Source organism: Dipteris shenzhenensis, unplaced genomic scaffold (assembly GCF_047967505.1).
Source record: "Dipteris shenzhenensis isolate YYH24624 ecotype China unplaced genomic scaffold, Dip_SZ_1.0 scaf0073, whole genome shotgun sequence".
NCBI lineage: Eukaryota > Viridiplantae > Streptophyta > Polypodiopsida > Gleicheniales > Dipteridaceae > Dipteris > Dipteris shenzhenensis.
In genome coordinates, this window is record NW_028239380.1 from 27,074 (window position 1) to 41,197 (window position 14,124).

The 14,124-nt window shown below is 48.4% G+C and overlaps 1 protein-coding gene and 3 non-coding genes across 4 annotated transcripts; all 4 read right to left on the bottom strand.

The window, feature by feature from the left end:
* Positions 1–2,053: 2,053 nt before the first annotated feature.
* Positions 2,054–4,724, bottom strand: LOC147879193 (uncharacterized). Its single transcript, XM_087372287.1, has 4 exons — positions 4,342–4,724; positions 3,927–4,108; positions 3,179–3,629; positions 2,054–2,804 (listed from the first exon to the last, which is right to left on the bottom strand). Exons 1-4 carry the CDS (start codon positions 4,722–4,724, stop codon positions 2,054–2,056), a joined length of 1,767 nt encoding a protein of 588 aa, XP_087228413.1.
* Positions 4,725–8,387: 3,663 nt separating this feature from the next.
* Positions 8,388–8,460, bottom strand: TRNAH-GUG (transfer RNA histidin (anticodon GUG)). The gene has a single exon. It is a non-coding gene; the product is annotated as a tRNA-His (tRNA).
* A 148-nt stretch (positions 8,461–8,608) lies between these two features.
* Positions 8,609–8,692, bottom strand: TRNAL-CAA (transfer RNA leucine (anticodon CAA)). The gene has a single exon. It is a non-coding gene; the product is annotated as a tRNA-Leu (tRNA).
* Positions 8,693–11,576: 2,884 nt separating this feature from the next.
* TRNAC-GCA (transfer RNA cysteine (anticodon GCA)) lies at positions 11,577–11,659 on the bottom strand. The gene has a single exon. It is a non-coding gene; the product is annotated as a tRNA-Cys (tRNA).
* Positions 11,660–14,124: the final 2,465 nt, after the last annotated feature.

Sequence of the window (14,124 nt, forward strand, 5' to 3'; positions counted from 1 at the left end):
ATCAAATTTCTTCTTTCCTAGGCCTTACGTGGCGCAGTAACCTCAGCGTATAAATGATACGCACCTTTGAGTCCTCGAACCTCTGGAACTAGAGTAGGCCTGTACTGCCCTTTGGAAAGGGCTATTGGCTGGTGGCTCCTTTTCTTTCTATTTCCAGCAAATAAAAGTTCTCAACTTTAGTGCCCAGGCAGGGAACGGGGAGAACAGTTCTATTCGTAAGCCCGGGCAATAAGCAGAATGTAGAGGGCAGCACACCTAAGTTGAATAAGCAGAGTGTAGAGGGCAGCACACCTAGTTGCAGGGGCAGTAGGCCTAGTTACGGGGGCAATACGCCTAGTACAGAGTTACGGGGGCAATACGCCTAGTACAGAGGACAGTAGACAGAGTTACGGGGGCAACGAACCTAGTTACGGGGGCTAAGGAGAAGTCATTCGAGGTGGGTTGGCATTTCAGCTCAATCTTTTTGCTTGCTTGCCCGGGAATGTTCTATAACCCAATTTACTAGGCCGATAGCTCTGGTTTAGCGAGCCCACAAAAACATCAGTTTGTTGCGCCTTTGAGGGCTCGAACCTCTGGGGCTATAGTAGGCCTGTACTGCCTTTTGGGAAGGGCTATTGGCTGGTGGCTCCTTTTCTTCTTACTCCCAGCAGGAGCCAATCCTTTGCCCTTTGGAGCTATAGTAGACCTGTACTACCCAGAACATCAGTTTGTTGCTAGAAGAGGAATCGAACCCCTTCTCAGTCCCTGTCTCCCCTTCTCAGTCCCTTACCGCGAGCAAGCGTTATGTGCGGGGAACCTATATTGAGCACCGAAGAGGGCTCGAACCCCAACCAGTATACCTGCTGGAAGTGGAAGGAGCAGGTGGAGCTCGGCACCATATTGAGCAGTAGTGGCTTTTTCTAGACCGTAAGCCGAATAAGGTAATACAGGAAGAAGTTCCTAGATTCATGAATATGTGAATGAACGTATAAGTTGTCATACTTGCATAGCCATTATCGGGGTCTGCAGCGAGTATCCCAATCATGATATAGCCGATTTGGCTTGTGGAGGAATATGCCAGCATACGTTTCATACTTGTTTGAGTAACGGCGATTAAATTTCCCAATATCATGCTAGAAATGGCTAGTATTCCCGAAGCTATATGCCATTCATCAGACGGATATGAAAAAGTAATACCGAAAAGTCGAGTGGACGAGGCTGGAGCTGCTACTTTCGACGCAACGGAAAAGAAAGCAACGACTGGTGTGGGAGAGTCAGAGTCGGAAAGGATGTCATTGGCCTCACCGCTCATCCAAAACCATGCATGAAATTTTTCTTTCACATGGCTCCTAGTCCATAGGATATTCTTGATTGGCGTATACCCTAGAACTTTCCTCGTGTGTGTTCCGGAACCTACCCCCCAGTGTTGGGGTCTAAATACTAATTCTCAACTTCTCGGGGAATCCTTCATCTTCAAACCGAGTCTCCGTCAATCTTTTAATCTCCCCATTTTTTTCTATTCTCTCATTCTGAATAGAGGGAAATTTCGTATAGAGTGAGGCAGAGTATATCAGAAACGGGAGAACAGGAATAGGATTTTCTTCGTCCCCGACAGGCACGGCTTCATTATCTTGGGGCGATTCCTTCGCTGACAAATGCTTGTATCGTATGTTGCACCTATAATTCCTGAAGGATTGGAACTAATGGAATCTACATCTCGGAGGGGGGGCTAATAAACCCTTGCTGTTACCCTTCCCTTACATCAGTCATTTTTATTCGTGACACCTGCCCATAATGGTTAAACTTTTGGAGGAATGAGCAGGAAGCAACAGAAGCATAAAACCAATAAATTAGAAACTCTGTTGAATTGCATCTTTCTCCGCACTCTGTTTTATCTTGCTTATACGAAACGATTTATTGTTGGAAATTCGTGAAACTTGTGATAAGAGTCAGTTAATGATAAAGATGTTCGGGGAGTTCTTACCCCCCCACGTGACTGTGGGATATCCATCGTATAATAATTGCTTAATATTCGTAAGGGGATTCGGGAAAAGTCGATCCTCTTTCGGGCGAGTCACACTCCTTCATATACATCAGGAGTCCACTGATGAAACGGAACCAGGGAAGGTTTGAAACCCATTCCTACCACAATACACGTGATGGAAATGTATATTCCAATAGAATTATACATCTGGGTAGACACAAGTCCGTCAACTATCTCATCGAGTTGAAATTTTCCACCAGATAATCCGTATGGTGGGGAAAACCCATAAGCTAGAATGGCTGAATTGGCCCCGCCCATTAAAAGGAACTTCATGGTCGCCTCATTAGATCTTATATCCCTTTTCGTGTATCCGGATAATAGATAAGAAGATAAGCTCAGACACTCCAAAGCTACAAAAATAGTTATTGAATCATCTGCACGGCATGAAAACATTCCCCCTAGACCCGCGGTTGATATAAATAACGAAAACTCTGTCAAGGCTATTTTTGCGCATCGTACGTAATCAACTGATAATGGAACAGATAGTAATGGACAGATCAGGAGGAGTAGTCTGAATATATTGCTGAAAGTGTTGATCTGGATACTTCCATAAAAAATTGAAACAGTTTTGGTTTGCCATTGACACAACGAGAGTACTATGCTAATGACTAAGGATGTTAGGGAAATTCGATGAAGCAGAGGTGTATCTCTCCCCTTAGATACTAAATCGGCAATAGCTATTGTTACTAAGCCGGAAATTCTACTAAACTCTGGAAGAATCGAGAAATTATCGCGGAGGAAGAGGGGATCAATACTTTTCGTAGTTCGAAGCAGGTTGATACTTAGAAATGGAGTAACTATTACGGTACTTTATATTGAAACTTCGCTAAAAAAGTCAATAATTTGTTCAAAATTTCCCGTGTCTTGACTGAAAAAACAAACTTTTACATTTAGAGATTCATATTTGACCGATGGATGAGTAGTCCCTCTATAATAAAGTAGAGGGAGAGGGAGACATATATCTAGAGATACCTCGACATTTATAAAACATATCTCGTTAGATATTTCTATTTCTCCCATGTCTCTACTCACTTAGTCTCCACCTATCTAGATGTCCCTGCCATGTCTCGATATGAGTCATGCAAGGATACTACATTGAGGGTTTCAACCCACAAATAGAATAGAAAATTGTGGATTGAAAGGAAAAACTGAGACTACCGTAGATGGGCGAAAGCCTTATTAGCTTCAGCCATCTTATGAGTCTCCTCCTTCTTACGCACAGCACTGCCGTGATTTCTAGCGGCATCCATTGATTCGTCACTCAGTCTTGAAGCCATACTTCGACCTGAACGTTTTCGGCACGCAACCAATAACCATCGGATAGCCGAAGCTTTTCCTTCTGAAGGTAATATTTCAACGGGAACTCGATACGTCGATCCACCTACACGTTTAGATTCTGTTACTATATCGGGGGTTACTCTACGTATAGCTTGTCGCAAAACAGACGGTGGATTCCTATTCGTCTTTTCCTTAATCCGCTTCATAGCCAGGTAAAAAATAGGATAAGCTAGAGATTTATTACCATCCCTGAGAATGCGATCAACCAACATATTCACCAATCTATTATGATAAATTGGATCCGATTCTATATTTCCCTTTCTGTTCGCTACATTGCTCCAATCGAGTATGAGTTTGCAGATGCGTCAGATTTCAATCCTATCTCAACAGTATCCTACAGAATTATTTTGGCTTTTTTACTCCATATTGTGGGGGGGGGGTGGGGGGGTTCCTTAAGCCCCCCCTCTTGAGGTTTCAAAAATCAATCTCTTGGTTCTATCTATTTGGGGTAAAAAAATAGTCTCACTAGGTTCTCATAGGGAGGCTTGGGCCTACCTATCCAGATAATGGCCCCTCTAACAAATAACTACTCAGCTGTCTTCCATGTCGGAGGAGGATAATTCGCCTGCCTCCTCCCGTTCCAGGGCCTCTTCCCGTTCAAGGTCGGAGTAGGAGAATTCGCCCGCCCCCTCCCGTTCCGGGGCCTCTTCCACTTCCATGTCGGAGAATTCGACCGCCTCTTCCCCTTCCGAGTCGTCAATCGGGCGATCGATTGGGAAATCCCCTTCGATTAATGCCAGGAAAAGGCTTTGACAGGGCCTCCACATTAAAAATGCATAATACTGAAGGGTTCGGGCGTGTGCCTGTTTCTCCTCAAACGAAAGTTTGTCGAAGCTCTCCTCATCTAGTGGAATTTTTGGTGATGGGCTAGCTTCCCGGGATTTCGGCTCAACAATCGTTTCTTCTGGTTCTTCCGGCTCCACCTCCTCCCTGAAGAAGGCTTTGGCTGTATCCCCAAGGATACGGAGGTCCGCCCTTACTAGTCTTCCCAGTCGGAAGACCCCTGCCCTTGTCCTCGGCGGAGCTCCGTGTGGATAAAATCAAGCTGGGCGACGGGATTCATTGTTTGACCGAACTCATAAACGTTGGCTCCCGTCGGAACCCCCCGCTTGCATTGGTCTGAAAGATCGGCATAATCTACCAAATCCTGTCGCAGGTAGGCCAATGGGTTTTCTGAATGAAGATTCTCCAAAACCTCTATGGCAGGGAAGGTCATTTTGGGGAGAATCTTTCCTTTCCCTGTGAGTTCCCTATAAAATAGGGACTCGGGTAGGCTTGACTCTGACCCGGTACTACCCGTGCTGGCGCCAGAGAGGCCGGGCCTGTCGTATTCATGGTCATAATCCTGCTCGTGATAGTTCATTTCCCTATATAGTTTTTTTACATTTTAGGAAATTCAGTATCATTCTACGATGATCAAATTTCCAACAGGGGTCCGGGCTGTCGAACCACGTCTCCCGGAAATTCTCAGTACATATGGCGGAAAACGCTTTTCACATATCGAGGTCGGAATGGGATCGGGTGTTTCACGTCTTACTAGAGTGCCCGGACTGTGGTAGAAAATCTTTCAATTCCGTAGTTTCGATCATTATTATACGATAACTTTTGAGCATTTCGGGAAGCGGGTAGGAGGACGCGCTATTCGTTTGCATCCATTGGTTTGTGGTGGGTTTGATGCAGATTTTGACGGAGATCAGATGGCCGTCCATGTACCTTCATCTTTAGAAGCTCAGACTGAAGCTCGTTTTGTTTTCGCATGCAAATCTATGGAAGGAATCGCACTCCGTTGGACGATACATCCTTCGGCACTACTCCAATCAACACTGGCAGCTCGCCTCGCGAATAGTCGAGATTCAGCCAGCTAAACCTTTGCTTCGCCTGGGTTCGGTTTTGGAGCAAGCCTTGAAGATTGCTTGATTTCAAGTCCATGGCTGGTATTAGGGTGGTTGGTTGGCCCACCTTTGAGACAAGACGTGACATGTCCTTTCCCCCAACGGTCACGCACTAATGCCGGGAGTAAATCACATTACGCCCCATGTTTATCTTGTTCGTGAAGGGCTCTCTTGCCGGCATGTTTGGCGGGAATGTGGTCTAAAGTTTAGTTTTTTTTCTTCGCCGAAAAGCTCTCGATACACTGGTGCGTGCATATGGCCGGAAAACCTTTGGTTCAAGATGAATTCGGCCAGGGTGAGAACCGGCGTGTTGGCATTAACGATCATGCTCTCATCTTTCGAATCAGTCGTTACGGGGTCAATGAGCTAGCTCATAGCTACGAGAGAGGTTCCCGCCGGAACGAGGTTCTGGGGTACGAAATAAAGCGACGAGGATCAACGAGTGGGAACGAGAGCATTTTGGTGGTGGTCCTCTGGACCCCTTCGGAAGTTCCAAAGGATACTCTTAGGTGGGGTTCCTGCCGGGCCTTTTGGTGGTGGTCCTCCGGACTGTTTAAGTGTTGGTCCCGGGGGGTACTTGGGTCTCCCATCCAACGCATTTTTGCTTGCGCTAGCGGTTCCTACCGAACCTGACCTGCTTTCATCTTGGAACTCGACCTGCTTCATTCATCGCCGAGGGCTGGGGCACTCGACCGCAAAGGGGGAGAAGCTTTCACGACTTCCCACGGTATGGCCATTACTCTTAAAAACAGCTTGCTGGTTTCACCGTTATGAGCCAGTTATTGAAAAAGCGTTCGCACGCTTATGGGGCAAAAGGCCGAAGGAGGACTCCTTTTCCTGCCTGCCTGTAGGTTTTTGTGGTCCTCCGGACTCCACAAAGTCGTAGCTCTTTGATTTACCCCTAGCCACAAGTCATCCCCGTATTTTGCCACATACGTGGGTTCGGTCCTCCAAGGCCTCTGTGGAGAGCTCAATTCAACCTGCTCATGGCTAGATCAATCGGTTTCGGGTCAAATAGAAACAACGCCGAAGATTCAACCTCGTTGCGCCTACACCTAATGGCTTAAGCCGCTGTTTCCATTTACTCGCTGACCCATTATGCAAAAGGTACGCCGTTAGAGTGTGCCGAGCGAGAGCCGACAACGCAAAGCTTCGCTCAAGGGTTCTATCGAACATTAGTGGCTTCGCCTCCGAAAGCTATAGCGCTTTCTCAGCCTCGCGTATGCGTTCTATCGAACATTAGTGGCTTCGCCTCCGAAAGCTATAGCGCTTTCGGAGCCTCGTTCCTTCGACTGATGGTTCGCATCGGATTTCAGGTTTTCTATTGCACTCCCGGCATATGGCGGGGTCTTTTCACCTTTCCCTCACGGTACTTGTAGTACGCTATCGGTCATTGAGGAATACTTAGGCCGCGAGGGTGGTCCCCCTTAATCACGTAAAAGCGATCATGATTCAAACACGGTATCCGCGTTTTGCAACGGTAATCAAACCTGCCAGGAAAGATCTACGGGGCTATCACCTTCTTTGGCCAGATCTTCCAACCTTTTCAGAATTCCTTGAGGGGGGGTTTCCACCCCCCCCCCTTGCAAGTTCCCCCCCGCACGGGGCCGGGGAAAGCGGGGGTCCCCCTCTCGGGGCCCTTTCCCCTTTTTTTGCCTAATCCGCTTCCGCTCGCCGCTACTAACGGAGTCTCAGTTGATTTCCTTTCCTTTAGCTACAATGATGTTTCGGTTCGCTAAGTTTTTCAAGTCCGAGGCGGAGCCGCAGCACACGGCATGCCCGGCAAGCTTGGATACGGTTTCCCGATTGGAGATCCATGGATCACAGACGGTATCTCCCCATGGCCTTTCGCCTTTGAAAGCGTCCTTCCTTCTCAATGCCCAGGCATCCATCCAATGCATTCTTTTCGATACAGTAGGAATTGAACCTACCGAACACCGTACAAAATCTTAGGCAATGAGTGTCCGGTTTGTGATCGCGCAACACTCAACCTGTGACTGCGTCTCCATTGGTGAACTGAAAACGCCTCAAGCCTTGGGGACTCAACCAGTGAACCTCAGAATTCATTCTTGCCCAGGCCAAGACATTCCAATGACCTTTCGGTCGTCGAAGCGCAACTGCAAACTCCCGATCAATTTTCATGGATGATTGGTGACATTGAAGAAAAAAGCCGAGGTTCCATCCACTACCAGATGAATGAGAATTCTGCGTGGGCACTCGGGTGTTTCACCTCATTTGATTTTCGATCCCTTGACACCAAAAATACCGCCGCGTTCGGATGGAAACGCGTGGTAGCGTTTTCGCCACGGAGGTAGGAAACGCCTTAGTTGAGAGAGATGAAGAACGGTAGGCGTTTTTCCCGAGGCGGACAAAGAAGTCTGAGAAAGCGCTGGGAACCCCTTTCATTAAAGTGCCATTCTCTTGTAGAAATTTCGTTGTGCCGGCACTTACCTCGCCTAGGGGCCTCTTCAGTCCCCGGGCAAACGGGTTCTCAGAGGGGATCTGGCAGAAATGGATAATTTCATATATGATGGGTGGGCTGGTGGTAAAGTCTTTAACTGGATTGACTGTTCCAGGTTCCGTAGCTTCACCTCTTCCCAAAAAGAAATTGAAATCTGCTAAGAGGAAAAACCTGAATGGAATGGAATGGAATGGAATGGAATGGAATGGAATGGAATGGAATGGAATGGAATGGAATGGAATGGAAGTACCAAACTTATACTCCGAAACGATATGAGCTAGGAGTTCGAGATTCCTCTTGAAAACAGAATCCCAGCGGTTCCCCCGGCGTGGGGGGAGTGTGTAATCCTAGCGGAGCTAAGATCACAGCGCGTGATGTTGCGTGGAAGCTTGTTGCCCACTACCCCATGCCCGGGATTCCGATCCCGGCCCCCCGTCGGTTTTTTCGAATCTCTGGCCACAACCAAGAAATAGGACATCAAGGCAATCCACCAATCAATCCCCTTGCCCGGCTTCGGTCTACAGCTCGGCCTGGCTGAACGTCTTGGTTGGCGTTGATTGGTCTTCTGTTTTGGGCTTCGACCGAAGGTTCTCATCCTCCTTCGAACTCTATTTCGCTATGAGGATAGCAGCGCAAAGTAGTCGGGATTCAAGCGTTGGGATGATGTGTTTTTGGCGAATAACGGGATTCGAACCCGTGTTTTCAAATTCACAATCTGACACTCTGACCCATTGAGTTATACTCGCCCTTGGGGCTCCCCGCAAGCAAGCCCCAAGGGCCCGCCCAACAAACCAATTCAGACACGCCCATACTCGCTATCGGATTCGAACCGATAACCCTTGAAATGGAACAGATTCGAAGTCTGTCGTGTTTACCAATTTCACCAAGCAAGTATGCTCACTATCGGACTCGAACCGATAACCCTTGAAATGGAACAGATTTTGAGTCTGTCGTGTTTACCATTTTCACCAAGTGAGCAAACGGGGGAAGCAAAGCTCCGGGGGCGGAGATCAGAATCTCTTGCTGCTCCGCCCGACCCACCCGGGCCCCCGTCCGCCACTTTCTTCTCTAGACACCCCGGCTCCGCTAGACGGAGCTTGCTCTGGCTTGGCCGGACCTGCGGTTCTTTACCGAGGGCGGGAGGGATTGAGGCGACCATGCCGACCTGGAGCAGCAGCCCCCTGTAGCTGGCTTGAGGTCGCCCACGCTTTCTCGTGTTTATCAACCCTTTCGTTTTGCCTCCTCTTTACCGATTCATACCAGTCCATCTACGATCCGAGTAACCTTTTTGCCGAGTGTGCTTGGCGCAAAGCCCTTTTTCCTGAACGAGATATAAAAACTCGGATTCTTATTATTATTATTGGATTACTACTATTCTACTATTACTGTCATTCCCAATTGATATTATCATCAGATTCCCATTATCCTTATCACTATCGGATTATTAGAATTATTGCCCTATTCCTGGCAAGGCGGAGAACCCGGGAAGAAACCCAATCCTTTGGTCCCTACCTTTGGCCTTCATCCTTTACTAGTATTGGAGCGAAAAGTATTGACCCATACTTTAGGTAGGTCACGGAGTGAGACCTCGATTTGTTGAGAGGGCCACTTCTCCCGGGGAACCGGAGGGAGGAGGAGTTCTGTTTCGTTGAAACGATGCCCTACAGGCACTAACCTGAAGGGCTGGCAAGTGCCCCGGAGGTGCACCAAGTACCTACCCCGGAGACCTACGGAGAGGTAAGTAGCCCGATTGCCAAACCGACCTACGGGTAGCCCCGGGGGGCTGTCAAGGTAACCCGCCCGAAGGGAAGGGCAACAAGTAACCCAAGGGGAGTGTGGGGGTAGCCCCGCCTCGCAGGCGGGGTGGTAAGGTAGCCCGGTGGCCCCGGGATGAAGCGCTATCCCGGGCCGGCTCCCAGGACCCCCGCTCGCCCCTATGCTATGGGGGGCCTCTCTGTGCCGGGGAGTCCCCTTGTGGTTGGCTTTGCAGGTCGGCCTGCCGGCTCCCCTCTCGGGGTATTGAAAATTACTCGACCGAAGGGAAGAGGCCCGGAGTAGGCGGGTCCAGCTGGTTTTGGAAGCCGGTTGGCTAGAAGCATATTCCTGGGCTTCGACTCGATTTCTATCGATTCCCTTCGATTTCCGTCTTGGTGATGTTCCCCATAGAAGCATGTTTGATAAGCGCTTGTTTCGATTCCCGTGATTCGGGGCGATCAGCAGAGGCCGGGTCTTTCTCTTGTTATGGAGTCGGAGCATTGTGGGATAGAATTTCTATATGGAAGGCCTTCAGTGATCAGTTTAGTTCGACCTCGCGTTGGCATCGACCACTGCTCATCAATTGCATCGACACTACGAACCACGAATTGCATCATCAAGTAATAGTTGTGGTAGTTAGCCTAAACTTCTCAAACTCACTCCTTGGCCTAATAGGCTGAATTGATGGGAAGGCCTAACTGTTCAAATTATTGGTGATTCAGGAAGTCCTTGTTTGTGCTGTTTGTGGATGAGGTCCATATTGATCGTTTAAGTGCAGGTTTTCCGTTTTAGTCGGATACCTCCATGTTAGTGAGCCATGGTTTTGCTAGAGCGAATAGGCGTCTACGGCTATAACCGTCATCCAGCCTTTCCTAACGTCATCTGAGCAAGGGAAATCTTGATTTCCCAATTTACCGGGGGGTGGTTTAGAGATTAAGATCCTAGCCATGAGGATAGAATAGCTGAGGGCTACGAGGTGGATCGTTAGATGAACCGATAGGGAACATCTAGGAGGGTGTGGATCTGACGATCGAGAGAGTGGGACAGAAGCCGGGTAGGATATAAGCTATCTTTTTCACCCTGTTAGCCAGGGGTTAGCAGTATTTAATGGAAAATTGGGTAAAAAGAAAGAAAGTTCCTAGCTGTTCGACCCCATAGGTTGGAAGCTGTATGCTTCCGGCTCGAAGCTAGAAAAGGAGGATCATGGAAAAGCTGTATGTCGGAAGTTGGATCCTGGCTGAGCTGTTCAGAAAGACCGATTCGTAGGGAATGTGCTGATCGAAGGCTTTATCCAGAGATCGAATGGTAGGCATAGAGCATTTCGTCGCCCGAGAGGCAACTACGTGGTCGAGATATACATTGCTGCTGGGATTGAATTCCAGAAGGTTCCTTGGAGAAGCCGAAGCCTTGCTCTCGGGGGTATCCTTTCTGGCCGGTGCACATCGCTCGCTCGCAGCGCAGGCCAAGGATCTTTGCTTCTAGCCAACCTTGGGCCAAGGATCGGATCTTCCCGTTGCGTGGCTGCCCCGATCGCATAGCTTGCTTTCGACAACAAATAGGAATTCCCGTCGTAATGAGTAGGCTGGTTTATGAAATCCGAGATCCGAGGCACACTCCGCCCTAGAGCTATACACGCGCACAGGCCAACACTTTTTTCTATTCTATTCTATTCTATTCTATTCTATTCTATTCTATTCTATTCTATTCTAAAGGTCATTCAAACCAGAACAGAAACCAAATGCGGGCAATTTACAACGCAAGAAAGACAACTCGACTTTGGGGCACTCCGACAACCACCGGCACCATCGGGGAATCGAACGAAGAGAGTTCGTCCGCTAGGTGTGGTCGAACTGAGGCATGAGGGATATCAAGTAGTTACAACATTAGAGACCAGACATTCGCGTTCGCGGGATGACAGCGATCAAACTTCCTCGCTTCACTCAGTAATAGGAATCATAGGATCCTCCTCCGCAATTTCTTTCACTTGGTCAATCAAATAAGGGCTGGCCGGGGCTGGCTGGTTAGATATTGGATGTTCGAGCTTCCCTCCCCGCTCCCCTCTCATTCTTCGGTTGCTTCGCTTCTCTTTCCTAATTTGCTTCGGCATTGGGAGAGGCAGGATTCGAACCTACGTAGAAAACCTTCAACAGATTTGCAGTCTGTCGCTTTTAACCACTCGGCCACTCTCCCAGTAAGCTTCGACCTTCTGAGCCGAGATCGCGAGACATTGATAAATCGGTCAATCCACACGTCCTAACCCGTTCCAATGGACTAATCAAACAAGTAGAAGTTCGAGGAATCAAACAAGTAGAGGCATTCCCCAACGGTATATGATCCAATGTGCACTTTCTGCATCCTACAGGACTCGAACCTGTGACCTTCAACTTAGAAGGTTGTTGCTCTATCCAACTGAGCTGAGAATGCTGTACATTACTAACCACTTCGCGAAGAAAGAATGGGAAAGATGGGTACCTTTTAATTAATTAACTTTTTAGTCTCCATTCCTTATATACTACAACCGGACCGCCGCGAACACTGATAAACGCGCGTTCTGAACAAGCAGCCACTGGGGGTGACATAGACATATGTATACTTCCATATCTGTATGTCAGTTATTTCGGCCGTCGGCTGGGCGGCATTGAAGAGATCGGGAGTCAAGTCTGAATAGCGGTAACGAATTTTCGTTACCAATCTCGCAGTAAAAAAGCAAACGAAGATTATCGTATAATAATCCATGAATATTCGAAAAAGCGTAGCCATTCATATTACACCTTTTACTTAATAACCACCTGCGAATTGATGACCTCCTTGTGGGGTTGGTAGCGATCGAACAATCAAAGGCTAAGTACCAGCTGTATTTGCACTTTCTCTGTTCGGTGCTTTTGTCGTTAGCACTCTTTTGTTCATTAATCAAGCGTGTTCGTTCCGTCCGGGCATCCTAGTAAGACGCGGAACACCCGATCCCATTCCGACCCCGATATGTGAAAGGCGTTTTCTGCCATATGTACTGAGAATTATCGGGAGACGTGGTTGACAGCCCGGACCCTCATGCACACTCGTGCTGTTTGTCACTAAACATTCGAAAAAACGAATCACAAACACCCTTTAATTTAATTCCCGAGAGGGGAATGAATTTATGCCGACAATGATGAGGGAGGGTTTTGATGGGGCCCGACCCTTTTTCCCATGAAAAAAAGCGAGATAGATTAAAATTGGTAAATCGATCGGCTGAAAGCCGAACGTTTGCGGTTCGAACCCGTCTTGCCTGCCTCGGTTTTGCACCTTCCGTACAATTGAATGGTCATTTGGTGGCGCTAGCCATTCTCCAATTTTGGGCTTAATGCTGGTATGTGGCATTTATTGACCGATTATTCGTTAGAGATGGGCCTTTTTGAAACTTTTTTTAAGCACCAGAAGCCTGCTGCGAGCACAACCAAGATTCGCAGCGGAATTTTTATGTGTGTTCCTGCTAGTGAGAGAATTTTCAGCTGCGGCGAAGTGTCCGCTAGCAGCATGGTGGGCGGACCGGGGCCGTTTGGCTTTTGCCAGCAGTGAAAGCATGAATCGCCTACATTAGTAGCGGGGTCGTCGGGGTAGCGTATGATCTACGCTATCCCCTTCGGCCCCCCCGGGGCTCGTCGTAAGTTATTGCTTAGATGGCAAAATCCCCCAAAACCCTTGATCCTGGCTCAGAATGAACGCTAGCGATATGCTTAACACATGCAAGTCGAACGTTGTTTTCGTCCTTACGGGGCCACCAACCGCAAAGCCGGTTCCCCCCCTTGGTGGTTGGCTTTGCCTTCTTCTTAGGCAAAAAAAAGTGGTTTGGATTCGGTGAAGCGAAGCGTTTTCTGCTTGGTGGGGCCCCCCCCACCCCCCAAACAGAAGTGTACCACCGGCAGGATCCGCCCCGCCTTTGCTTGTCTTGTCAAATGCCCCACGTGAGAACAGTTGGAAACAAAGTGGCGAACGGGTGCGTAACGCGTGGGAATCTGCCAAACAGTTTGGGCTTTTTTCTCTGACCGGGGAAACGCGAAGCGCAGAAGGTCTTCCGACCGTCTTAGCCTTTGTTCGTTTCGCTAACCAAAGTGCTTGTAGCTCAATTGGATAGAGCACCAAACTACGGATTTGGGGGTTGAGAGTTCGAATCTTTCCAAGCATGGGTCGAAAACAACGCGTAGCGTTTTCACAGGGAAGCGCGCAGCGCCCCGCCTATCGATCAACAAAGGAACGTCGATAAGTCATCAAAGTTTCAAGTCAGTGGTTCCAATCCACAACGAAGCCGCGGAGAAAGCTATAGCGCTTTCTCCGCTCCGCACCCGGCTCTGGTTCCGCTGGCGGAAATAGCTTAATGGTAGAGTATAGCCTTGCCAAGGCTGAAGTTGAGGGTTCGAGTCCCTTTTTCCGCTTGCAGAATTACGTCCTACGGCCACTCGGGTTTTGTTCCTGACGTTTATCAGTTTCTCGGGTTGTGGCCGGAGGGTTCCGGTTGGGCCGAGGTTTCCGAATTTCATAAGAATTCCGCCATCAAAAAGATCATGCAAGAAGGCAGTATCTTCCAAACAAATTCCATAATCTGCGAATCCAGCTTTGCCCCGCCACATCCTTCCTGCTTCGTATAATCCAACCAACCAACGGCAGGGACTTCATCAACC

What these genes read in the sequence shown, in the direction of transcription:
- LOC147879193 (XM_087372287.1), bottom strand. Translation starts at nt 4,724, where the DNA reads ATGAACTATCACGAGCAGGATTATGACCATGAATACGACAGGCCCGGC. An exon ending in CCTGGAACGGGAGGAGGCAG is followed by an intron (nt 3,630 to 3,926) that starts GCGAATTATCCT and finishes GGAGCAATGTAG; the next exon opens with CGAACAGAAAGGGAAATATA. An exon ending in GCTTTCGCCCATCTACGGTA is followed by an intron (nt 2,805 to 3,178) that starts GTCTCAGTTTTT and finishes TCCATTTCTAAG; the next exon opens with TATCAACCTGCTTCGAACTA.